We start from the raw sequence: 27,345 nt of genomic DNA on the forward strand, positions 1-27,345 counted from the left end.
AAAGCTGTGTTTAGAGAAAAATGCATAAAACCTGTGCCTCTGGCATTTTATACCTTGTATAGGACAGTTATATAGGACAGTTTCTTCTTTTCTTGTATGTTCAGAACTGTGCCCATCAGCTTTTGTATATTTTTTTATTGTACCTTCAGCATGCGTCACGGTCTCACAAGTCCTGATGGATGCCTGTGCATGAGGGCTTATCCAAAGGAGTACAGGTGCTGGATCTAAGTTGGGTTCTGCTGTTTACACTTCACCAGTCCTCCTTCTTTAGCTTTTCACCTTCCTTATCTTAACCAGGGTAGATGCCTGTCTGTGTCTGGTTTTGCAAACTCCAGTGAAGGCACTTAGCAGGATTCACTGCTAATTCAGGGATCTCAGCTGCAGGCCAAGACCATTACAAGATCTGTGTGTTAGGTACTGTAGACAGGCAAAAACCTCACAGTTTCTCTGCCAGAGAACCTAATGGGCTGTTAATCACTAGTTAGTATACTGATTTTTAAACCTTAATCCAAGATACATAATCCAGAGCTAACCAATATGCCTCATGAAATGCCTGATAGAGAATCTGAGCATAGTTTTGGGGAAAAGTAACTTTCTTGGAAGATGGCAGGTCTGTCATACAGTGACTTTTCTACCTGCAGTCTAATAATACTTTAAATAATGTGTGCATTGTAAATGGTAATCAATGTTCTTTGTTTCTGAAAGCAAAACTGTTGTCTGTATGTGTTGCCAGAGGATCGCAACAGAAAAGTTACATTTTCATATTCAGTTTTCATTTCTTAACTCTAAGGTATTCATCTTTGAACTGTGATAGCATTCTGCCTGTTGAGCGTATTTTTTCTTCTTATCAATTTGTATTTGTCATCCTTTTCCCTGGCCTTCATATACACCATTTGAAAGGATTTCTTTTTTCCTCCAAATTTTTAGTAATTCCAATTTTTTTTTTCAAATTGAAGTAGATTAAGCTTTTCAAACCTTCTTTTGTGTGTAGTCTTTACAGCAGATATTCTTAGGAAGAAACAGGAATATCTAAGTTAATGCGAATTGACATTTTGCAGAAGTATTTTTTTCTTCAGGTCCAAAAGAAACCACCGTAACAGAAAACTGTGTGTGAATTTGCACCATTAAAAAAAGACTAGTCCCTTTCCTTACCTACTGGGGTACTTACTGTGACTGGTGTGGCCTAAAGCCCTGGTTGCAGAAGAGATGTTTGCCCAAATACCTGCATTAGCTTGTAATATTTTTAGGCAATCACAAGTGTGGGTAGAGAAAACAGAAGAAACATCTTTAGCCATATGTACTGTTCCAACACCAATTTCTTGACATGAACCACTTTTGTTTCCAGCAGAATGAGTTCATTATGGAGTGTTGTGCTCATATTAGTTATTCTAAGTATTTCCTGGTGTATTCTGCCTTGACATTAATGATAGACATGGAGTATTAGAAGTATTTATCAGGTTTCTCTGAAGTCATGTTTGGAGAATAAAAATGGAAAATGGAGAGGAAGTGCTTGTAAAACTTTCTTTTTGCCTGTTTGTAAGGTGACTGTTTTAAAAAACACAAATTATATGAAATAGCTCAAAGGGATTTGCAGATCATTAAACTCCTAGATGTAGCTTAAAATGCTCGAAAACCCATATGTTCTGTATTTTTGTAGAGATTTTATAAAAATTTCTTTGTTATGTGTAAAATTTTGCAGTTGTGTTTTTGGTTGGTTGGTTTGTTTGTTTGTTTGTTTTTTTAACATTCTGATCCTAAAGGGGTTTATGACATTAGATACCTGCAGCTGTTTTCATGTAGCTCATACCTACCAGGACTATACATACATTTTTTTGCTTCCTCAGCCGAAGAAGTTTTCCTTAAAAGAAATTAATTTTGACTTGGGTTCATCCCTAACAGTACTGACGTAGCATGAAAAGCCAAAATTGCTGAAGGCAAAAGCTTGATCAGCAAAAGAATTGCCTGCAAACAGTCATGCATAACAAAGATCATGGTTTCTTAAGGACTGTATCTAGTTCTGCAGTTGAATTTCTTCTGGAGAAAATCTTGTACGTGAAGTGGTGTGAGCAGCGTGGGATGATGCGTGACTGGCAACTAGTAGTGAAGCCACTGATATTTCATTTGGGATGTATTGGGGAAAAAAACCCTCTTCCTTAGTATTGGAGAATGTTTTTGGTCTTTCAGCCTGAAACATTTGTCTTGTTTGCGTGTATTTATTTATTTATTTTAGAATGGAATTTTTAAGAATGGAATAGTGGAGTTCTTTAATTCATTTGTTCAGAAAATTGATTCAGATCATGAGTATTGCAGGCAGTTGTGGGGTTTTCTCAGAGCTTTGTCTGGCAGAGCTCATCCCTGGCCTCAGCTCAGGGATACCAACTGCTGCAGTGGGAGCCTGCAAGGAGTGGTGAGGTGCCAGCTCTCCTCTTTCCAGCCATGGCAGCAGATGTTGAGCATATCTGAGTCCCTCAGACTTGTGTGCTATTTTCATGATACCATGGAAATTTTTTCACTGCACTTTTATGATTTGGGTGTAGAGAATGAGTTTTTTAACAGAGGGTTTTTTTACTTTTTGATAGGTTTTTTTAAACTTTTTTACTTTGTCTCTGCTTTTTTGAGACAGTGATGAACCTACTTGTCCATCCCCAAGTTACTCTAGAGACTGTAATTTTCCACTTGCAGTATATTAGACCAGCAATTCAGAGATTTCTTTCTTATAGAATAGATGGTACTTCTAGATATACATCCTTGCTATGTACCTTTTCACCTTCGTCCTCATTTCTTCCTTCGCCCTTCATGGATACAGGAGCCTCAGATATACTCAGATATATGTGAGTACTTAAGCTTGAGTACTGCTGGTGGTGGTTGTCTCCTGAGCCCCTGAAGTCTTATGAGCCTTGATTTTCTCCTTCCAGAGGCTGATGAAAGAGTCACTGAGATAGAGAACCTTGGATGTGGACATGGTTTCCTCTTCTAAGCCAGCCTCCTTGTATATGCTGTTAGGCCAATACTTTTGTGTCACATCTGCAGCGAGGCCAACAGGAGGAAACGAGCTATTCTTCTAAATGAGTTAGAGTTTTTAAAAATGAAAGTTTTTACTACTACAACAAAAGATGGCTAGGTCTTGGGAGAAATTGGAGAAGGGTCCCTGCAATGAATACTGGCAACCTTTGGTGAAGACTGATCTCATTAATGCATGGAACGGGATGCACCTATTGCTTTAGTACACTCTTTTTTCTAGAGAGGTTTATGTAAGCAATTATATGAGCTTCAGATATTCTGTCGGAAGAAAAACTATGTCAGTGCAATCTAGTTTGTATTGAGAGAGAAAATTTGTCTCTTGACTGTGAATAGAGGCTGAGACAGCTCTTGAACTATTTTGAATGTGCTCTCTGTCTTTTCAAGCACTGCTTGAAAATTCGGTCAAAAGCCAATGCAAAAAGCTGATCGATCTGATACAAGATGGTGCTGTGCTGTTTATTTCTTACGTGGTTTTTCAGTATTGCAACTGAAGAAGGGTATTGATGTATATGTAACTTCACTAGAACAACATTGTAGAGGGGCTTTGGGGGATTAGAGATTATGAGCAGAGGACAGATAGTTAAGAGTGGAGTTGATAAACTGATAGATATTAAATAATGCAAGAATACTGAATGATGTGCAGTAATAGATATCACTGCTACAATTACAAAACTTCACAACATTGCAATTGGAGAGACAAATTCAGAATTATATGTATTTGCTATGAGTTCAATTTTTTGAAAACTCAGCTTTTCGTGTACAGCTAAGAGTCTGAAAGGATATGTATGCTTAAGGAGCAGTAAGAAAAAAAACCTACCCAAACATTTGACCGAAAGGTCTGTGAGAAAGGAAGGTAATGTGGTGGCTGAAGAACAACTTGATTTTGCCAAAAGCAAACCAGAGCATATAATGAAACATATGAAACACAACTCTAGAAGAATTGCAAACGGTTAACTGGGAGGGTTGATAATAACTGTACTTTTCACCTCTGTGATGTATATAAAGCAGTGAATAAATCAAAACTAATTAGGCAGAGGTTAATATTTATCACTGTGGTCTGTCGCCCTTATGCTGCTTTTAGATTGTCATACTGTTGTTCTTCGTTAAAAATTTAATTGTAATACAAGCTATAGAATAAAAATATCTATGTTGTTTATAATAGTTTGGATGCTAGATGAGGGAAGTCAGTCCCATCCAGGTGTGCATGAAATATGCCTCTCTGGAAAGGAAAGGAGCGTGTAAACCAAGCTGGACCTAGAGCCCTCTCTGCTGGATGGCTTGGAAACAACACTTCAGATAGGAAAAAATAAGATTTTTTATGTAGAAAAGAAAATCTGAGGCTAGTGGAAAAAATCTAGATGTACACCATAAATCCTACATGGTTGAAATCTTCCCTGTTATAAGCAGATGGAATAGGATAGGACTTACTTCTTAAAAATGACCTTCTCTTATTAAATTTTCAGGTGACATATTTTAATGATAATTCTTTTCTTCTGAGCAAATATGGGATCTGAGGGTGGAAAAAAAGAATTAATGTTTCATTTTAGAAATTTGAAAAATTCATAGTATCTTTGCTAAAGAGGAATATTCAAGTAAAGGATTTTCTAACCGTGTAAGTCCTGGAGGGTGTAGGTGGGTGCTGGTTTTTTGTAGTAATGAACCAAAGAAATTAACACTTACTCTAAAGCTGTAGTAATGCATGGAAAATACGCTATTTCAAGATGAAGTACTTTTTAAAAAGGCATTTGGAAAGATGTAACACATGTGTTTGTTTTACAATAAAATATATTTTCCAGTAAGAGGGGAAACCCTATTATAGTAATTAAAGTCCATTTTTTATTCCTAGTATAAAGCCAAACACAGACATTCAGAATTTTTTTTTTCATTCCATTTGACTAATGGAAACAGGGAAAAAGGAGAATTGCAGAGAATTACTGAATTGTCACTTTACTACAAGCATGAGAAGATCCATTAAAGCTGTACAGCTCCCTGAAATCCAGTCACTTGGAACTGATTCGGAAGTGTGCACGAGCACATGTGGATTCTTTAGGCCCAAAAACGTTTAGTGGAGATAAGAGGAATCAACATTGAATAAACTTGTGAGAAGTGTTGACTCTTCCTTCTTCCATGGTTTTTCAAGATGGGATAGCAGCTGCAGACATTCATGACATTTCTGGTCACAGAAAGTTCATTAGGGAAAAAAAATGCAGCCTTTGTAAATGTACTTGGAAACCTCTGAAATCTCAAATGCATGCAGAACTACAGCAAAACAGTTACTGATCTGTATTAAACTTGGTTTCCCTTCATTTCCTGTCTAGAGAAGGAGAAGCACGTTTTGGAAATGTTTGATGTTTTGTAAAGTGTTCATTATAAGATTTTTTTTTTTTTTTGAGTCATCATTTCGCTTAAGGTAACAACTTGATTAATGACATTGTAGAGCAGATAGTGTGGTAGGGTTGCTTTAGGGCTTTTTTTCCTACTTTTTTTGAAGTCATAGTGACATAACCACTTCAAAATTTAGATTAAAAATGGTGTAAGAAATGTAGACTAGTAAGATAGAGAAAGATTTTGTAATACGGTTTTGTTCTGTAAGAATAAGCCCTATGAGGTGACTATTTCTGAGAAAAAAACCCGACAAAAACAGAAACAAAAAAGAAGAACCTGTCTAGGTAACCAAACTAACTGACATGACTTTATCACATTGTATCACTCACCAAATGTTTTTGTGAAAGGCAGTAAGTACGTTGTGTAAAGGACTGAATTTGTTCTCTTGAAAAGACAAGAACAGTGAAAATGTAGACTGAAGGAAGGCTTTTGTATTTATGCTCTTGTTTTCTCTGTTTTTTCCTGTCATTTGTTGACCCAGCTAATTCTAATGATCACATAAACAAAGACATTTTAAAAGCCTGCTTACAGAAGTGGTAGTGAAAGTACCTCAGTAGTACTTATTTTCCACAGGAGAATTAATGCAGAAATACTATATTACTAATTTCTCCTCTTTAATGGGTCTCAAGGTGTTTTCTCAAGTATTTTTTTGGATTAGGAACTGTATTTTTTATGTAGCTGTATCACAGATACTGAATATTAGGCAGCTGTACAATAGCTTCTTTATATGTGTCTACACACACAGACGTCTTCTCGGTAGAGTAACACATGCTCCATAAGCTCTAGGGTTTAGAATATGTTTAAGCTACATGATAAGCATATTGCAAAGATGCAGAGAGTTCTGGTGTTAACCTAAGAGAGATCAGCCAGTGCAGATCAGCCAGTATTGACTCTGGAGCAGAAGCAGTGCCGGCAGAATGGTGACCGAGGAGAGCTGCATGTCTGTGCCAGGGGCTGTAGTGTCAAACAAGTGCATACATTTCCTAGCTCATATATAGAAGAAACTCCTCTGACTCTTCTTCTTATCCCCTAAAGCTGTCAAAGGTCTGATCCTGTCCATCAGTCCTGCCTGGCTGTAGTTACCACAGCAGAGTAAAACTTCAGTGGCCAGAGTGCTCAATGCTGGTGTGCCAAACCCACAGTCACGATTCTGCTGTAAAGGCACCATCTTTCTTACAGTAGCTTGGGTAATTTCTGAAGATGTTTCATACAGACAGACCTCATTAAAAGTCGAAAATGAGTGAATATATAGCTGCATTCTTCTTCAGTTGTAACTTAGCAGTTTTGCAGGTGGTACTCTTGTGGTGTCAGGAGACATTAACTTGTTCTGTGCTGGGATGGAGTTATTGTATCTGTACAGGCCTGTCTTCTTCTGGCTCAAAGAAATTTTTCCCTGAAATAACGACACAATTCTAAATTCTTATAATTTAAATAAATTTGAATAATACATTTAAAATTAGTTTATTTTTAAATAGATTTTCTGGTGCTGACTACCCGGGCTATGATTTGCAGCAAAATTTTTCTTAAATTAATTATCTCTTGTGTACATCTATACATGGTTTTTATTTTTATTTTTTGTTTTTTTTCAGGGCATGGCTTTTACCTTGGAGGAGAGGCAACAATTGAATATTCATGGATTATTGCCACCTTGTTTTCTTGGTCAAGATGCTCAGGTTTATACAATTCTTAAGAATTTTGAGAGACTGACATGTGACCTAGACAGGTAAAGTATGGGATGAAATGTTATCCTACTCACCAATTCATGAGTCACTTACTTTTTTCTGTATGATAGTACAGATGAAATTTTGGGGTATTTGTTCAGGTTGTAGTTGTTGATTTTTGGGAATCATCAAGCTAAATACATATTTTTGCTAGAGTGTTTTCTTTAAAAGATCAACTCCTGCTTTAAAATTGTAATCTTCCAGAGCTGTTCACATGAATTTTCTTTAATAACCAAATGATACAAAGGTCACTGGAAGCAAATGAACTCATGTGAAACGAAAAGTTAGTAATGACTTTACATGCATATACATACATATGCATTGAAACATAGTAAATTAGTAAAATGTTATAAAACTAATATGTAACATAGTATTGCTGTGTTTGGGTATTTTTAAAGAAAAAAATCTGGGAAGGGCTTTAAATATTTATGAAACGAAAAGTTTTTCCTAAAAAAAATGTATTTGATAAGCTCTAGAACAAAACTCTTTCTTCATTTCCTCCTCCTGTGCCTTGCTCTTCTCTGTTGTGGGATGTCTTTCTATCACTATGTAATATATAGCCTCTAGGTACCCATCTGTTGGTGACAAGGCTTTTTTATAATTTAAAGTTGCTACAACCTTTGTTTTTTTATGGAGTCAGAATAGGGTGAGGACAGCCTTCCTTGCAAGTGAAGAGCTTGCAGTTCTGGTGTCTTTTGTAGGTTAACTATTCTCCAGTGCTCTCAGGAAGACCATTATCAGTTGTTACAGAGGGGTAGCTTCCCAGGCTAGAATGTTTATGAGTCTGAGTTCCTTCTTCCAGGAAAGTGTAAAATTTCATGCAGGCCCCTGATTCAACCATTGATGTTACCACAGGAGAAAACTTTCTCTGTTCCCATCTCCCCCTTATCTCTGTCTTGAGGTAGTCCCTTCACGATACAGCTTGTTGTTTCATGTGTTTCAGGACATTTAAAGCAGTTCCAACTGCTTGTTTCAGCTTGAATTGCTGGAATTTCTCCTCACCTATAGCTTGAAAACCAGAAGAAAAAAGGTCTTTTCTTGTTGTGTTTTTTAACTAGGAAAAGATTTTGCTCCTACTTCAAGTCATAGCAGAAAAATGCTCCTGACTTCTCAAAAGATCACGGATAGAACACCACAGGTCTAGCTATTCAACAGTCAAAAGAAGATCAGCAGAGTTTCCAAATCTTAATTCTCTATTTTTTAGCCAAAAAATTGTGGATATTCAAGTGGATTTTTGCTAAAATGAAAAATTTCTTCAGGAAAGGAAGAAAGAATTAATCTATCAGTTTTAAATGGCGGAGTATTAAAACTTAGAATGACATGCCTTTTGAACTGCAATAAAACACTGAATGCTGAAGTTTTGATTGCAGCGGGAATAATGAAATAAAAATAATTGTCTCCAAGTACTGTGGGAATACTTTGCAGCTATCTTTATTATGTCAAAAAAAAAAAAGGGAAAGAGAAATCTGTCTGTCTTGAGGGTGGGGAAGGAAATATTTTTTTAAAGTACAACTAATCCATGTATGATAGACACAAACAATACAAAAGTATAAAGAAATATAATATGTTTACAAAGAAATGTAAACATAAGATTTTCCAGAAGCCATTTGTTTCGGAGAATATTTTTCCAAAACTGCCCCTATTAACATTAAGATATCTAAATACTTAATTAAACAAAAACTTGGTGTCATTCTTTCCCACCTATGAGTCTTTTTTGGCGTTTTCTCTTTTCCAAATACGTAGTTGAGTAAGGAAGAAATTTGTTTCCTGCTCCTGTGACCAGACATCTGTAAAACAGAAGTGCTGACATTAAGTTATTCCATCCATGTGTCTTGAGCATTAGAATGTAGCTTGCCATTTTATACTATAAAGCCAGCTTTTATTAGAGTGCCTGCTTTAGTATAAAGCTTTATATTGTACTGTGCAGCTTTGCAGTACAAATTTATTCTTGTTAATTTGGTTTTAGTGATGCAGTTCAAATGAGAAAACTAGCAATTCTGCTGTTCACAGAAATAGCTTGAAACTGTTACAAGTTAAGCTTTTTTCTCACTAATGTGTCCACTAGTCAGAATACTTCAAATAATATTTTAGTAATTAACATATTAAAAAAGTGAATAGCTGTGTTTATTTTTCAGTTTAATTCTGTGATGTGTATCTGTGCTACTTTCTCAGTTGTAATTTTTGGTCCAGGTATTGGAATCTTCTCCTTCCCCTCACAGTGCGAATAAACATTTTGGCCCCATTTGTAATGCTGGAGAAGCTGTGGTGGGATCTCCGTCCATGAGAGATATTTAAAACCTGACTGAACATGGTCCTGGGCTAACTCCTCTAGTGTACTCTGCTTTGAGCAGGGCAGATGAGACAATCTCCAGAGGTCCCTTCCAACCTGAGCTAGTGTATGCTTTCATAACACAAGTCCATAGTACTTAAGAAATAAGTTTTTAGGGATAATCTTGGATCAATGCAAATTGTGTAAATTAAGTCAGGTTGTCTCTTAAGAATATTAAATTATGTAAATCCACAAGTACCCCCCCCAAACGGATTTTTTCTTTAAGAAATCATATTTATACGCTGTCTGAGCACCTTGGAGGTCTAAATTGACTATTCGTGCTATGCTGTGTTTTGATAAGAAAAATATTTTCTTCATTTTTTATCAAAATTGGGCCTTGATATAGCTGTGATGTTTTCTCTGTTTTTTAGCAAAATAACTGTGTTACATGCATTGGTCTACATTTAAGACCACTGCTGGAAAGACTTGGTAACATTTACATGAGGAAGATACTTCTTTGTAAGACAATGTAAACATTGACATCTTGGGCTCCTTTGCAAATAAAATTTTTCTGTGAATTGATTGTGCAAAAATTTGCATGTGCAAAATGTGGTTTGCAGGGGTGTTTATAAGTCAAGTGTCTGACAATTTCATTGGAGTATGTCAATTAGGAGCCTGCTTGGAGAGTATGTGCATTACATGTGGTGAGCTCAGTCCTTAAGGCAATATGTAAATGCTGGTCTCCGATATTTATAATTGTATCAAAGAATTTGAAAGAAGAGTGGATGTGATCCTGTGACAGTTACTCCTTGAATCACTTCACTGATAAAGAATGTCAGAAGTTTTCACTGTTTTAACTGGAATTTGAAATCTCAAGTGTTTCCTACAAAGGCAGGTACTCAAGGACAATCTTGTATAAGAGCATGCAGTTTTTGTCTTCTACTGAGTGTAAATGTCCTAATTCCAGGAACCCCCCCCCCCCCCCATATTTCTTGCAGTATGCATCCGGCATAGTATTTGCCCCCATAGAAACAGTGATTGAAAAGAGGTGAAGGGAGGCTGTTGTTTTCCGTCTAGAGCTTGGCAGTAGATGTATACCTCTGTGTTTTACATCTAAATGCAAAAGATTAGGTACAGTCATTTAAATATTGCAGAAGTGGAAGCTGTTAAAGACCTTAGACAGAAGGGTTTCATCTGATGAAACATAAATGCTGTGTATGACAGCATCTTACATTGGCAGGATTGGCCTGGTTTTGCTTGGAAAGAGGGTGTGTGTAAATTCATAAAGCTAAGTTGATAGCTAGTACCATGACATGACATGTTTTGGCACTGCTGAAACGCCTTTGTGAACTTGTAGCATGAAATTGTTTTACTCTGAAATACCAAGACTTCATACACAAAATTAATGTGGAACAGCAGCAAATCAATTGCCTTGTATGCTTGGCAAAAGGGACACAATACTTAACTTAACTTAATTTGGAAAAGCTGTGATGGATTCTGCAAGTAATTTATTTTTTTTTTCCTCCCCTCTGTGTTCTTAATTGTCTTTCTCCTTGCTCTGTATTGATACTGAAATTGTTGCTCCTGGCATGGTGACATCTTCTGCCTGAGCTTTTCTTTCTTTGAAGAGTCACGCTGTAAAATGTTAAATGGGATGTGTTAACATTAGGAGTGGGGCCATCAAATTGCTTTTCCAGAGGAGGCCATCTTATTTTTGTTTTATCTTAAAATCCTCAATGAGTTTTTGTATAGATACTGATGATGCAGAGTAATAGAGTTAAGTGTCTTACACGGGTTAAAAATAATAGCCTTTCCTCCCACCTTCTGTATTTACTCTCATATTTTTCAGGATAAGAGCAAAAAAAAGTGGGGTTTGTTCTGTTTTCACCTTTCCATTTTGCCTTGTAAAGTGTATGCCAGTGAGAGTTGGGCCAATTATCCTAAGAAATCATCAGTAACTTTCCGGTAGTTATATCAGTTTTCTTTTGGGGTTTGGATGATATGTGGTTATATCCTCTTCTTGCTACTGTATTTAATTCCCTTCATAATAGCAAACTAGTATGAAACAGACAAGGGGGGAAGAGTGACACACTGAAATTTGAATGCTTGGCAGTCTCCTCTGTTTGACTTGCCAGACCTTGATTTTTGTCCTCTGAAACTCTTCCCTGAAATCTTCATTCAAGACTCCTTGTGTAAGGACAGATAATATTTTTTCTCCCTTTTTATAGCACAAATGATTGTTTTCACTGTTTTATTTCTTGGTTTCATTATGTTTTCAATTAAATGTGGGCTTCAGGAAAATATTCCATTAAATACTGAATTTTAAATATATTTTTTAAACACAATGCTGAAGAACACGCCATGATTTTAGTTGTGGAGATACTTGGATATTGCTAAAAGATGCATACTTGTTGTCTAATGCATTATAAACAACCCCACATCGAGTATGAAGCATTTTTTGTTTTCCCTTTAGAAAGAATTTTTGAGAAATTTGATATCTTTAACTAAGCAAATTTCAATGCTGAGAAAAGACATATACCTGCCATTGGAAAAGTGACCTTCTGATAAAAATTGCACTTCTCTAGAAATACTTTCCATTTTATAATAATATTTCTTATACTGATGTAATTATGATCAAGTGTGTAAATATTTGAAAATATAAGTAGTATGCCGTTACTCCTTTTGCAAGTTTTTTAGTATATCATGAATGTAAAAGTGGCATGTTAAATACAGGTGAGAAAATGAAACCCCAGTTTAATGCTATAAAAACAAAGTGTAGAGTTTTAACAAACAGGTTTTTCATTTGAAGCCCCAGGGGAAGCCTTTTGCTAAGCTTTTAGTTTCTTTTGTAAAAGATTTCTTTACCCTGTTCAAAATCTGGGCTTGATCTGAGTAACAAGAAAGGATGATGAAAACGCATTTTATACTCTTAGGTAGCCACACCTCATTTTAAAAGAAAATGATAAAAAAATAAAATACTGGCAACTGCTTTGGAATGGTGCTGTGGCTCACATGGTGCTTGCAGTGTCCAGTATGGAGTGGGGGCCAAAAATATGCATGATATTCTCTAACATCATTTGAAATGTTCTCTGGAAACAAAAGGAATGTCTTCTTATGTATTCACTACATGTGCAAGAACTTGTATTTCAAGATAAACATTGGGATAGTCATCTCAGGAGAAAGAAAGGTTTTAATAAAGAAAATTCTCTGAGAATTCAAGGACACTGAAATATATGCTATATCATAATGAAATACTGGGAAAATGAAAGGCTGTACGGAAATGTAATGACATGAAAGCAAATTAGAATGTATGTATATATGTTTGTAGCTGAGAACTACAAGAGCAGGATGTAATTTAACCTTGGAGGACATTCAAAACTAATGTGTATGATGGAAGGTGGTTCCTATCGCCTCACAGTGATGGTATTTAGAGAACAACTACAACTTTTTTGTTTCTAGATCTTTATCTGTTTAGGGTCTAAAATGCCCTTCATGACACAGGGGCAGGGATATTGTTTTGCCTCACATCTGTCACCTCATTACAGTCACCAACTGCCAAACTGGCTTCACTTGCCTTGCTTATAGTGCTCATTAAAGGTTTACATAACAGATCCCAAAAGAAGTGCTCCCCTGATACAGGGATAGGCAAGCTAAGATTGAATGGAATGCATTCAGATTTACTGAGCTGTTCTTTGTCAGATGGTTACCTGACTACATTTGTGTCTTCCTAAAGAATGAACTAGATTTTATTGGGGCATATGATGCCTAACTATGCAGAAGGAAATAATATTTTAGTACACAGTCTCTAGGCTTTTGGAATGGATGTGTTCTACATATATCCTCAAAACTTGTGTAATAAAATGATGAGCATATTAAACTTTATGAGTGTAAGTAATAGTAATCCATTTCAAATTAAAAAAAAAATCCTACATAAATTGTATATGTAAGTTAAAGATTTTGTGTAAGCCTATTGGTATAAAAGACTACTTTTTTTTTACAGCAATACTTAGCATTGCTAAAACTAGTGAACAGACAGGTAAGGTTTAAGATCACTAAATTCCTAAATATTAAGTGTTCAGAAAGTGACAGTTGTACTCTGTGAACTGGTATAACTTGAAGTCACTCATAGACTCATATAATTTGTCACACCCAGCACTGCCATTTAGCTTCCTGATTGGTTATCTTGAAACAGTAAGGTAATTATTCAATGTAACTGTGATGGTGGTCAAAAGTAGATTAAGCTAAACAATTTTTTCACTCTCATTTATGATTCTTTTTTCTCATTGGTTTTCTTTTTCAATAAATACAGAACTTCCTCAAAATTGGTTTTAGTTAGGAGATATAACATGACAGATTTAATGTCAAACATAGACCTAAGGGATGAAAGGCTATGCTTTGTTTTCAAAAGCTTTGTTTTTCAGTATTTATTTGAAGTATTAGTCTGGATTTAAGATAAATATCTACCAAGGAGAGAGCATGCAAAGCTTAATGTTTTTAGTTCTGTTTTCTTAGGGCAAGTGAGTAAGCTTGTTTAAGTTGTATTTAATGCTGGTCTCATTTCAAGTGGAACAACTGATATGCACAGATAAGGTTCTGACAGACCAAATCCTCAATTGCAGCACAGTGTTTTATACCTGAGAGGGATTAGCTTCCTGAGTATGCAGAGTTTGAAAACTTTGTGATGGCTTCAGGTTCTCTGTCTCAACCAGTTTGTTATGCTTTGTGTTCGAGCCATTTTTACTGTTAAGACTAGGAGGAATTGAAATACTTTCAATGAGAGGCTATTACAGAACATTTTAATTATCCAAACACAAATATATTTCTAAATCTACTTTATATGTTCCCTTAATGTCTGTCTAATTTTATGTAATTCTCCACAGATACATGCTGCTAATGAGTCTTCAGGATCGAAATGAAAAGCTTTTCTATAAAGTGCTGGCTTCTGACATTGAAAAATTCATGCCTATTGTTTATACTCCCACTGTGGGACTGGCTTGCCAACAATATGGTTTAGCATTCCGGAGGCCAAGGTATGTCAGTTTATACTTCAAATAAAAATAATTGTATCTTATTTTCCTCTTGGGAGATTTCTGCAGAGGTTTTCTAACAGCTGCATGTAAGCCAAAACTGGAATAATTGAGATAATTCAAGCTACACTTTTGGTCTACATTAAACAATAATTTGTGCATTTCTTATCTGCATTAAGAAGGCAAATTGTTAGTTTAATTGCATTAAAACATGAATATATTTTTAATCTTATTAACTGATTTTAACTATTAAACTGTATAGTATAACTATTATACTGTTATAGAATCCTAGCTGCATATTAGAAGACTGGAGAAGAATGGAAACTTTGTATTACATTTGTCTTAGATACTTGAAAAGCATAGACTTTTGCCTATAAAAATATTTGTTACTGGTATTTTATACATACAGACTCACAAAAACACACACACGCACACGCAGATATATATAAAATACATATATAAAAACAGTATGTATACAAACTAAGGATGCATTACGTATGTACCTATTGATATCTTAAAAATTATCAAAAATCATCCAAGTGCCTGTTTCGCTGCTTAATAATTTCTAGCTTCATAGGCTGGTTACTGGAGTGCTTTTATTCTGCGTACAATATCTGTATTTATAGAATGATGAGGAAGTGGTGTGAAAGAAGGATGGATGCTTCTGTTTCACTCTGCCTCTTGAGCATCAGCTCACAGTGTTTGAGATTTATGGTAGTTGCTGTTTGAGAACAGTGTGTATATCACTGCCTTCACGTGCAAACTAGAACAACCCTTTGGAGCCTTTTGCAGAATTTTTTGGCAAAGAAAGAGATAAATGAGCTACATGTGCATAGCTCTTAGCACAAATAGGGCTTTTACAGTGAAGGCATTGATCAAAAGTAAGAAGCTTGCAAGATGTAAGGGAACAAATGATTGCTCACAAATTCTTCGGCAGGATATATTTGAGAGACTTACGGCTTCAAGGTTTTATTCTTAATGTGAAAATCATTTTGGCCTTGTAACTGACAGAATGAGTCAGGACCATCTGGTCAGCTGCAGGAAACAAGAATTCCCACTTCTGTGCATATTAAAGAATTCAAAAATACCTTAAGAATAAATTTTTAAACCTGTTTAGTGATCTGTGGCTTTTAGGTGCCTCCCTCAGTAAGAGAAGTCGTCTCCTTTTTCTGCCTCAGTATTTACCACCATGGTGATTTTATTGGCCTTCCAGGAAGTGCTAAAAGTGACTGGAAATTAGGTCTTTGCTTACACTGGTCTCATAACCCCTCATTTTGATATTCATTGCCATACAAAACATTTCCCAAGGAGCACTTCTGCCCATGCTTGTACTTTTCCTGTTCTCCCTAAATGAGTGAAGCATCTGTGGAGAAAAACACCCAGTTTAATTAGAGTCATGGAACTGTTAAGTTTTCAAAAGACCTCCAAGGTCATTGAGTCTAACTTTTGACTGAACACCACCATGTCAACTAAACCATAGCACTAAGCACCACGTCAAATCATTTCTCCAACGCTTCCAGGGGTGCGACTGCACCCACGCCCTGGACAGTCTGTTCCAATGCTTAACCACCTTTTCAGTGAAGAAGTTCTTCCTGATGTCCAACCTGAAGCTCCCTGGCACAGCTTGAGACCATTTCCTCTTATCCTGTCATTAGTTACCTGTGAGAAGAGGTCAGCCCTTGCTTGGCTACAACCTCCTTTCAGGCAGTTGTAGAGGGTGATAAGGTCACTCTGAGCCTCCTTAGGGCTAAACAACTCCAGTTCCCTCAGCCACTCCTCCCACGACTTGTGCTCCAGACCTTTCAGCTCTTTTGCCCTTCTCTGGACATGCTCCAGCACCTCAATGTCTCTTTTGTAGCAGGGTTGGAACTAGATGATCTTTAAGGTCTGTTAAAATCCAAACCATTCTGTGCTTCTATGATCTTTGACAGACTTTTCCTGTTTAAGAAAAATACCTACAATGCAATCTTCCACTGCGCTGTTACAGAGATACTTTTTTTCCTAAGAAAAACCTTTTCTAAATTGTTCCAAAACCAACTATGCAAAGCAACCAATATAATTTAATTTGAAATTACATTCTAGACCATGACTCATTTAGCATTAAGCCTTATATGCCAGCATACCTCATAAACAGCATCCTCCATGAGGTGGATGGAAAAGAAAATATAAACATTGAATTTAATATTCAGAAGGCAAAAAGGGATAAAATATGTAAGATTTAGTCCAGGCTATATCATCTTACAATTTTGATTGATTTTTTTTTCAAGAAGTTGCGATCAAGGAAGAACACATAATCTGATCATACCTTAAAAAAAAAAAGGTGTTCTCATCTGTAAGAACTGTCTGTATCTGCTTTATGCTGACTCATATGTAAATGCTGTCTTTACAGATAAGTGGCTGTTTTTCTTTGACAATGTTTTTTTATTTCAGAATATTTTTAATGCCTCTTCTCGCAGCTCAGATAATGTTTGCTATTTCATAGTTTAATACAGATCACATTAGAAACAGACTTGAAGGTAATTAAGTTAAAAATCACGCAGTTGCTGCAGATTGTATTTATCTCACTGCAGTTTGCAAAGCAGTGTCATATTTAGTTTACATCCGTAAGGATTTTTTCCGATGTTCAATATTCAGTTATACTTCTTTGCATTGTGAAATGAAGTTTGAAGTGCCTGGCTCACAAGGAGGAACAAAATTAATTTAGAGTTCAAAAAGTAGGTGTCTCGTGGAAATCATTAAATGAGATCATCTTCTGTGACTCCCGTTTGTGTTTTTTAGAAGACTTTATGGGCTCACAGGATGTGCTCACAGTCACAGAAGGGCTCTGTGGTTCAGGAAAAGGTTTTCATCCTGAAGCAATAGCTTGCAATTTTAGAATAAACATTCATGGCTGACCAGCTAACCATCTGATTAAGCATCATTTCTCAAGAGAACCAGCTGCAAAGTAACTTGACTCACTGTTTTGAAGCTCATCTCTGTAACTGACATTTACTTGTAATATTCAAACTCAACTCAAGATTGCATTACTCACTGTGAATATCCAGCTTTAAATTCACCAGTTTAATGAATAAGAGTATTATTGTAGAAGTAAACAGTACAGATCTGATAGAAGATCTGTAACATGCACCTACCTACACCGCATTGTTACATAAACATAATTTAGAAGACCAGTCTGTCTGGTCTCCTTCCTAACTGTTAAGGAGGATGAGGGAATAAAGGATCCTTTAGGGAGTTGGCCAGAGAAGGAATTTGGACCTGTACAGATAGAAGCTTTACTTGTGCTGGGAGTATGATGGGGTTCTGCTTCTATTGTAATGCTCACACTATCTTTGAAAGCATTATCTCAGAATCTCTACTAGGTCACTTCTTAGTTCAAAGTTTCTATCCATCATTTAAATTCCTAAGGTAAGAAATTCTTCAATTGCACAAGGCATGTGCATACATGTAACAGCTTTTGATTACATACCAAGAAAGAAAGAATCTATTTCTGTAAATAGATTTCTGAAATACAACAGTACTTTCATCCAACAAGAATAAATATGGGAAAACTCAATGGAAATTTCCTCTAAGAATCCAAAATCAACCTTTTACATTGTACAGGGAACACCCAGGAGTTTAAGATTCTTTTGTAAACTCAGCCTTCAGAGAAGGGAGGTATAACTGCCAAGTATTGCTATGCTGAAGACTTTGGATGTTGTTAAAATGTTCGGTGACTGTTTATATATTGCCATTCCTAGAAGGAAAAGGCATTTCAATCAGAATATGATCAGACAAACCCGAGTAGCTGATGCAGCTACACAGGCATGGCAGAGTTCTGTGAAATAACTTCCTGATGCAGTCACAGACTGTCAGGCTGACTAGGAACCATTTTTAAAGCAGCTCTGTTGGGTCTGATGTGGTCTCTTAAAAGGCAAATAATGTCAGCTTTGAAATTGTTTACCAGATTTCCTCCTCACTGAAGTGCATGACTGACTCAGCACATACAGATTTGAGACTTAGTCTTTTCCTTATATGTCTCAAAAAGAATGTATTTATTTACATTTATTTTGTGTATTTACATTACAATGATTCAGTTGTGCTGTATTGAATGCAAATGTTGCAAATGTGAGTTCTTTTTTTTATTGACAAATATTTACAGGCTGAGGTTTGCCAGCTGCGAGTTAGCATCGCTTTTTAATAAAGAAAAGAAAGAGAGAGTGGGGAAATATTTATTTCCTGTGACTGAACATGCAAAATGTTAGACCTTGGCATCAGAAGTTGCAGTCTGCTTGCCAGCACAAGGTTGATCCTGTGGTACATTAAATAATCTTTCTGTGGATTTTAATGAGGCTTTTATTGGAATTATCTTTCTTAACTTCAGTGGATGTCTGTGGCATCCAGTTCTTTTCAGAAACCAGATCTGGCTCACTGGAGGCCAGAACTTGTCAAGTACTCCATGATCACGTGAGCCAAGAAGGTTCCTTTCCTGGAAGTTTTTTGACTCACTCTCCTTCAGATGTGTGGTGTTTCCTCGATTGAGACTACTAGAATGTCTGGATTTATTTCACGTAACGTAACTTTTTCACCAGTATAACAGCTCCCTTAGATTTTTTTCAGCACATCTAGATTTTTTTTGTCCCCTAGGAAAGCATATATATGTATACATATGAGTATTTAGGGACTTAATTAATCTAATTGTTGCTATGTATGATTGTCTTAGTATCTTCATTTAGTTAGAAGTAGTTACTGCATAACATAAAATTACATTAAAAGATGGAACAAAGCACTAGTTTCACAGTTATTTCTCCTAGTATTTTCCTCTCTGAAAACTATGTAGAATTTTAATCTGTAAGTGGAAAAAAGGAAATGTGATGGCTTTTTAACCAATTTCTTATAAGGTCTTGGCTGTTAGGACAGCATATGAAATCAAACTGTTTTGCAATAAAGACAAAAACCAGCAAAATGCTTCTTTGAAAACAGACTGTTGGAATTCTGTTCTGCTGAAGGACCTGGTGTGTGTATTAACAACATGGTTTGGGTGGCAAGTTATTTTGTAACATTTCAGCAGAGAATTAGTATAGCTGTAGCCTCTATTCTGATTTTAGACAATCTTTCTCTTTATGGCTTCTAAAGCCTCATAATGATGGCAGTTGCAACCTCTCACCAAGCAATTTTGGAATACATGTTGGTCATCTTTCACTTTTGTCTTTTCTGAAGATGACAATTGTTGACCCATTCCAGGCAGCATTTTCTCCTCTTTTTTTTTTATTTCCCTATGTGTAGCCTTGCCATTGAGACCGTGGCATAAAAATTAGCTTAACATTCTGTTGCTTCTGTGGCTTGAAGGCGAGGCTAATAGAAATCTTCTGAGCAAAACATTCGCCCTGCTCTGAAAAGCTGGAAAAGGAGAATTAGCAGAGTGTTGAACTCTCTTCTCCTGGACTGTCTTTTAGACTGGATTGTGCCCAAGGTATATTTAACTTGGTCTGTCAGCTGACAGTAATGCTGCTGCAGGGAAAGATGTGAGGATCTTGCACAGAAGATGTCGGTGGTCCTCATTCTGGTCTTAGAGTGCTTTGTAAATATTAAGCCAGTTTCTCATGTAAGAAGTTACTGAAGGAAAAAAAAAGTTGTCTTGATTTTTGAAAACATTATGATATTCCTCAATTTATATGCATGTAGTCATCTAGTCTCTCTAGAACAGTTAAATTCATGACTTTTCATAATATTTTGGCAATAGGTTTTACCATTTAGGTACAGTGTGAATTTTTACATTTTTATTGAACTTCCACCTCAGAATAAAATCATGAATGATTAGCCTGTGCCAAACTCAGAGTAGGTAGTCCTAGCCTAGCATTATGAAATATAACACCCTCCATGTGCTAGGGGATTTTTTTATGTACTTGGTGCTTGCATGTAGGTATAACCTAAAGTACTTGGAGGGGGTGGTGTTTACAGAAGTAGCACTTGGAGTTGTTCTTCCATTTAGTCTTGTCTGGGTTGGAGCTTTACCTATTATTAGCCTCTTCCTGCTCTCATAAACTTTATACATGATTTCTTCTGCAGGTAATATTTCAGGAACTTTTGATCATGGTCATAAAAGTTTTATCCTAAAGCACATCACAAGCATGGAATTTCTGGCTTTCAGACCTAAGTTTGTAGGTGCATTGCTCTGTTTTTTCTGGATACAGTACTTGGCTGTGAGCAGGAGGAAATGAGGCCATCCCTTCTCCAAACATGACTCAAAAAATGTTTGGCAGCTGTCAATGTTTGGTCATTCTTAACACAGTTTTCTAAGGAAGATCTGGTGCTCTTCTATGGACATTCTTGGTGGTTTCTGAGCAAGAGGGCCAAAATTAAAATACTGGCCATGCCTTCCTTGTTCTCTTGTTCACTTTCTTCACAGAGTCCTGGATATTTCCAGGGTATCCCTGTCCTCATTTAGCTTGTACTGTTACTTTTTAATAATTTCTACTATCTGTTGTGTGAGGGTAGAACTGTATGTTCTCCCCTCTCCACAGATTTGGGGGACTCAAATTTGTCTTTTCAAGGGCATCTGCACTTTGAGCTAATGGGAACTTACTTCTGTGGATTTTGGCATGTGATTATCTTCCTCTTTTCATTATATCCTACTGAGACAGTCCTCTGAAGCAAAGAAGTTTCATACAGATGCTTTTCACTAAATGGGAAAGACAGTTTGTGTGACAGTTAGTAATGCAGTATTTATTAGAACCTTCTTGTTTCCTTTACTAAAACAATCATCTTGTGGATCTACGTGCAGAAGACTGGACAAAAAGTACATGATCCCAAGTGAAATGTCTTTAGTCTGACTAATCTTTTCTTCCTAGTTCCAATACCACATAAAAGGTAGGCTATATCCTTTGCAACAAATAAACTATGTATCTGCATTTTAAAATGGAAGTATTATTTTGGCATGTTATGGTTTCATATCTATAACTACGACTTGTATCAATATATAACCATGCTTCTCTTCAATGTCTTCCTATTTTCCTGAAGCTTTAGGGGAGATTTTGACTCTATGCCAGCCTGCAGTACTGCCTTCTGGTTACAAGCTCCCTGATTTCCCAAAGCAGTATATTCCTTAATGAAATGTACTTTAGGAGCAGAGATTTTATTTATATTTCACACCTCTACTTGGCCAAAGATTCCACTGGCAACAGTAAAGTATCAGGTCATACAGCACAGGAGGGGTCTACTTATTCGCTCTGTCTAACTCTATACAAGCCATATTTATCTATTAAAATTTCCCCTTCATGAAACAGTCTCTGTAAACCTGGCAGATTTTTAGTTTCCTAATTTTCAACATCATTTGACCCCCAAAGCAAACCTTTTAAAAATCACTTATTTTCAATAAGAGAGCTTAGTTCAAAGTCTTTTGAAGGATGGCCTATCAAATCCAATGCAGTGTCCGCAAATGAAGTTACTCCATCCTTCCTTTTGTACAGAATGATAGGTGCGGTTGTCTCCCTTCCTGCCTTGAGTGGTCTTGGGACAGCCCTGAAGTTGCAGCTTGCTTTTGGCAGTAGTTTGCATATTGTATCCATTTGCATGGGCTGGGATTATTCACCATTCTAGTAATCATTTAGGACAACCCAGACAGTAACAGCTTGTGCCGCATGAGCAAACAGTGATAACAAACACCTTGCAACTCACTGGTTGGGAAGTACTAAGAAAAATGTTTGAGTGTCTTTCTCCTTACCTATGGCTATGCTGTGGAAGGGAAAGAGCTTGCTTCCAGGTTTCAGTGGGATTAAAAATAAATGATGTTGCTGCGTGTGTTTACAATTAGGTATCATGAGCAGTAGGGATGTATGCATTGGTAACATGAGCTTGTAGCAGAGAACTGTTACAGTCGACTGATAAACATCTAGTGCAGGGTTTTGTTTTGTTTTAATATTAAGATCTTCTTAGAGGAATACTACACTCTTCTATACAAAGAGTTTTCCATGTCCCCAGTAATTCCTGATGTTATCATCTGACACTGCAAAACAAGGTACCAGTAGTATTCAGATGAGATGCCAGTGATTTAGAATCATTACACTGCTTTATTAGCTCATTCTGTATGTATCCCAGCCCATGCCCAGAGGATGTTTTCCTTTGGGGGTGTACTTACACTGGAGTTTCTCCAGCTCCCATTTTCTGTACATTTGTTGCATGTCCTTTGGCACCACCCAAATCCCCTGCTTACACATTCAACAGCTTCTCTGTTCAAAATGCTCTCATTATTCACAGTCCAACGTTGCATTTCCAGTTCAAGATATTCAGTAGCTTTTAAAAAGCACCCTATAGTATTCCTGTAACTGTATTTGGTAAAGTCTGAAAGAGGAAGGAAAAAACCCTAGCAAAACCACTGCAACTTTGCAGTAGTTTGGCTGTTCTAACATCATAGTTTTCTGTCTCTATCTGCAAGCTTTTGAAATAGTCAAGTCTTAAAATGAAAAATGAAAAATCAGAACTGAAGACAAAGCAAATATATTTTCATCCTTTAACAGGATAACAAGTGGGATAATTGTGTGTTGTAATGTATCTTGTGTTTCTCTATATCTATGGCTAGATGTTTTGGTCCAGGAGCTTTCAACATACTACACTTAGGAGAGCCATATGCATAGGAGGCTTCTGAAAAAGACAAGAATAAAAAGTTTGGGCATGGAATTGGACCCTTCTATTTCTTGCAAGGCACTTTCCGCCTTTTTTTATCAAAGTTTTACCACTGCATCAAATTGTTTTCTTATGGGCACAGCTCACTAAAAAAATGTCAGCAGTGTTAATTACAATAAACTTAAAAATAGAACGACCAGGCCATAATAACATGACTGAATCTATTGTAGAGTAGCAGTAACATCACGTAATTTGCAGCTGGGTGGAGAAAGTTTTGTGAGGGGTCCACATCTGACATCCTGACCACTACTCTTTAAGTGGTGGCACTGAAAGTCAGTTCTGCTTCTTCAGCTAATGAATAGTAGGTGATTAGGCCACATGCAGGAAACCCACTATTTTTTAGAGAATGGTGGGTAAGGGCCTGCTGGGAGCCTAGATCAAATAGATGCAAGTGCATAAACCAAACAAAGCTAGTCATTCTTGTAAGAAAAGCATGGACTTCCTGCTGAAGGGAGATAGTGATATGGAAGGCTTAAATCAACTGGCAGAAATAAGGGAAACATTTACTAAAAAATACAAAGAAAGAAAAGCAAGCTTCAGTTTGTACTGAATGAGAACCCGTGTGTTTGGCACAAAGATGGTCAAAAGCCAGTTCTCATTTTTGCTTCTTCATTCCCAAAGTGACTACTTTTAACATGAATTTTTGTTTAATCCTAAGGAAGAAAGGATTTTAGTGGTTCTCACAACTTCATTTTAGTTTTCGCATATACTGAAATTCACTGTTGTTTTCAGCATTCTGGTGGAATTTTCCACCTGAAGGAAGAGCTTCCTGTTCCTGAGATGAAGCTGTAATGTAGCTTACAGAGACACAGCAGCACATTTCTATTTCAAAAGTCACAGTATTATGAGAACTTTGTTGTATCAGAGGGTATTTTGGGTTGCTGTTAACATTTCTCTTAGTGTTCTTTAGATTTATTTCAAGAACATATGAATGTACAGGTTTGCTGCACTGTATGTTGAGGTCAGGTTATTCAGGTCATTCAGCCTGTTTTAGGCAACAGTATGTCTGAGAGTTTTTCTTGGTCGTCCAAAAGGAGCTTCTTAAACATGACATGTAGATATTTATCTCTGGCAATTAAAATATGGAACATGGTTTGTTTTCTGTTCAATTAATTTTTTTTTCATGAATTAGTAGTATATGTCAACTCTACAAATGGAAGATAGTGTCTTATTTCAGAAATGACTTTTTCATTGAAGTGGAAGTTGAGTAGGATATGCTATAAGAAGAAGCAGTTTTTTAATAAGTCTTCCCTTTTGTCCTGGTTAATAGTTACTGAGAGCAAATTATGGTGGTTTAAAGGTCAATTAACAGGCCTTAAAGGACATTATTGTCTCAATATGGGAAATTTTCCATGTTCCAATGAGCCAAGGCAGCACAAGTTGTTGAAGTAAATAGAACGACAGTGATCTCTTTTTGTTTGAGTATTTCACAGTTTAAATAGCATTTAAAGGGTTTGGGGGTTTTTTTGGGTTTTTTTGGTTTTTTTTTGGAAAAACAGCATTAGCATTGCAAGATTCCTAGTAGGTAACGTGGTTGATGTTGCTTGTTGATGGTTTTCAATGCAGTTAACATTAGCATAAAATAATACAAACATGATAGCTATTGAAACAGAACAGAAGGTTATTTTTTGTCTTAAAAATGAATGGTAAGCCATTCTCTCATTCACAGTCTTCAAATAGTTCTATTTGTGCCCATTAGAGTGTAAGTAATGAAGTTATTTATTGATCAACTGTCAGAGGAATTTAAGTAGCTTCTGGAGCAAAAGAGCTCCACTGCTTAAACCATAGTATTTTGCAGAGTCTGCCTTTTCCTTTGCAGACAAACACATCCCACTGAATTGCTGCTGTGTGGTTAAGCAACAATATGTAAAAACTGATTGTCTAGATTAGTGATGCTTTAGTAATATAGTAAAATCAGCAAATTAATGTTTTAAAAAGTGACTATAAAAATACCATTTGATTTAGTCTCTTTCTGTATGAAAAGGATGCATCATTAGTTTGAACATTTAAACCACAAAATGCTGTGCAAGTAGGAAGGTGAGGCACTAAATGAAAAACAGTGTGAGATATCTAGATATACAGTGAAGAGTATTTTATATGAGTAATGTAAAACGCCTGCAATGACTAAGTCCATGAAGTTTTTACTATGAAGTATTTTTAGTATAGTTTGGGGTGAACATTATGGTTTCCAAAATTAACTAGAGATTTTTTTATTATTAGCGATCTTTCAAGCTATAATTACTCTTGGTACCATGTAAAATTGATTTTAAAGTTTTCCAGTGTAAGGCTTGTAATGCTGTTACACTGTTTTACAATGTAATTTTTGGGGGGTTGAATGAGAGTAGTTGAGGAATTACTTCATTGGGTTGCTTTTTATTGTACAAAAGCCTCTACTTCTTTGCCCACTTCTGGAGCCTGAGTTTATCTGATGGGCATTTTAAAGAGTAAAAGCAAAATGTTTCAAGAAAAAGAGGTGCTTTTTGCAAAAATCTGTGTACACTTGAACTCATAATGTAGAGATTACATGCTTTGGTAGCAAGAATCTCAAGGGGCTGAAAAAGTCCAGACCTTTTGGAGAAGAGTAGTAAGATGGGACTGCTGCAGGTTTTGTCTCTGTTCCTTTGTCATTTGCCTTCAGTCTGCGCTGCTGTGGGTGGCATGTAAGTTTTTTTTTTTTTTCACTGTCACCTGCTCTGTTGTGTTTGTTGGACAGTGTTACAATTTAGAAAAAGTATGTTGTATGCAAGTTCTGGTGCCTGTTTCAGATGCAGGAGGGCAGATGGGGTAATGTCTGTGTGGTCTGGCCCCTGCCCGTGGGTGTATCAAGACTTACAGCAAGTTACATGACTTACATGACTGCAAATTGTGGAATAGCAGCCCGCCTGGTTCCCTGCTTCCCTAATGCCGCATGACGTGGAAGAGAGAACGTGCTGAGACCTGAAGTCAGTTTTCTCAGTAAACCCAAGATGTGGGCAGAAGGAGTTTTATGAGGAAGTTCCTGGAGCCCATGGGTTGTTTGAACCAGCTCTTCTGACTGAGTGCCACCTGGATGAGTCTCTTTGAAGCACACAGTGTCCATTGTTAAAGAAACAAGGCAGAGCCATGGACTCTATTCGAAGATCTTGGGCAGGGTTGAGCATAGTGTGGATGTTGTATTTACTTCTGGCAGCATTGCAAGCACTGCAACTTGCTGGGGCCTGCATCAGAAAAATGGTAATCTTAAGTAGCTATCTACCCCAGCTGGATTTTTTTTCTTAATTATTTCTATCATTATCATTTATTTTTAAATAATGTTTTAACATTTGTCCTGAACGATTTTCCCAGCATCTGAATCTTTGTGTCACTAGAGTTATGTACCTTTTATTTCTTCAAACCTTATCCTTTCTTTTCTGAAACCTCATTCCCCTGAGGTAATATTTCCAAATGCCAGGCTTACAGCTGTTGTCTTTCAGGTTAACTTTATCACCTTCCTCCTCTGAAGGCTAATTAACATTCGATACTGTGTGATTCTGTAAGTGGCCCAAATATACTTCTCTCTTCTCTGTATATGTTATTGTTAACTGTAGTGACTATTGGAGCACAACACTCACTAGCAGGGATTGATGAGCAGCTTTGATGGACTTGGGCATGTGAAAGAATGCTATGGAGGCTGCCAACACTGGATAAAGACTGTCACGAACCAGTGTTTTTCAGAAGAGATTTCTGAAATAAAACTAAAGGCTGGTTTCCTCCTATGCCTGAAGATAGACTGTTCAGATCCCTTGACATAAGCATTTCCCATTTACAGGGATTTTGAAGACTGTATTTTTCTGTATATTAATAATTCCTCTACACTCTTGTGCCAGATTGGGCTTTTGAGTCACTATAAAAATAGTGCTATACATAATTTTTTATGTATAGCAAAGTGGAGTTGGCAGATGTTAGCATCTGTCTCTCAGAGTATTTGATAATTTTATAATGAATAGTCATTTACAAAACCAAATGCTAAGTATGAAATAACACATAATATTTATAAACTTATATGTCTTTTCAGGATTAGTCTCTTACCCTCATTGTCATTCATATACTGCTAGAATTTACCTTTTTTGTGAAGTACATCTTGCTTATGTACAGCTCCACACTTCCAGAGGTTCTAGTAGTACCTACTGTTCTCTTCATGCTCCTGTCCTATTTTTGATCATTGTTTTTGATTTAGTATTTTTTTGCTTCTTACACACTTTTCTGTTTAAACATGGTTTGAGTATGCCACATCTAGAAAATGTAA

At 36.5% G+C, this 27,345-nt stretch overlaps 1 protein-coding gene across 3 annotated transcripts in view; it reads left to right on the forward strand.

Moving 5' to 3' along the window:
• Nucleotides 1-27,345, forward strand: part of ME1 (malic enzyme 1) — a 155,014-nt gene that overhangs the window by 33,380 nt on the left and 94,289 nt on the right. For all 3 annotated transcript variants that reach the window (XM_066179615.1, XM_066179617.1, XM_066179616.1), the window contains exons 2-3: nucleotides 6,996-7,129; nucleotides 14,277-14,426. In XM_066179615.1, coding sequence (XP_066035712.1) covers nucleotides 6,996-7,129; nucleotides 14,277-14,426 — 284 coding nt within the window. The remainder of the gene's footprint in view (nucleotides 1-6,995; nucleotides 7,130-14,276; nucleotides 14,427-27,345) is intronic.

This window comes from Chamaea fasciata, unplaced genomic scaffold (genome assembly GCF_029207755.1).
Source record: "Chamaea fasciata isolate MVZ Bird 193981 ecotype frontalis unplaced genomic scaffold, bChaFas1.0.hap1 SCAF_3, whole genome shotgun sequence".
Classification (NCBI taxonomy): Eukaryota; Metazoa; Chordata; class Aves; order Passeriformes; family Sylviidae; genus Chamaea; species Chamaea fasciata.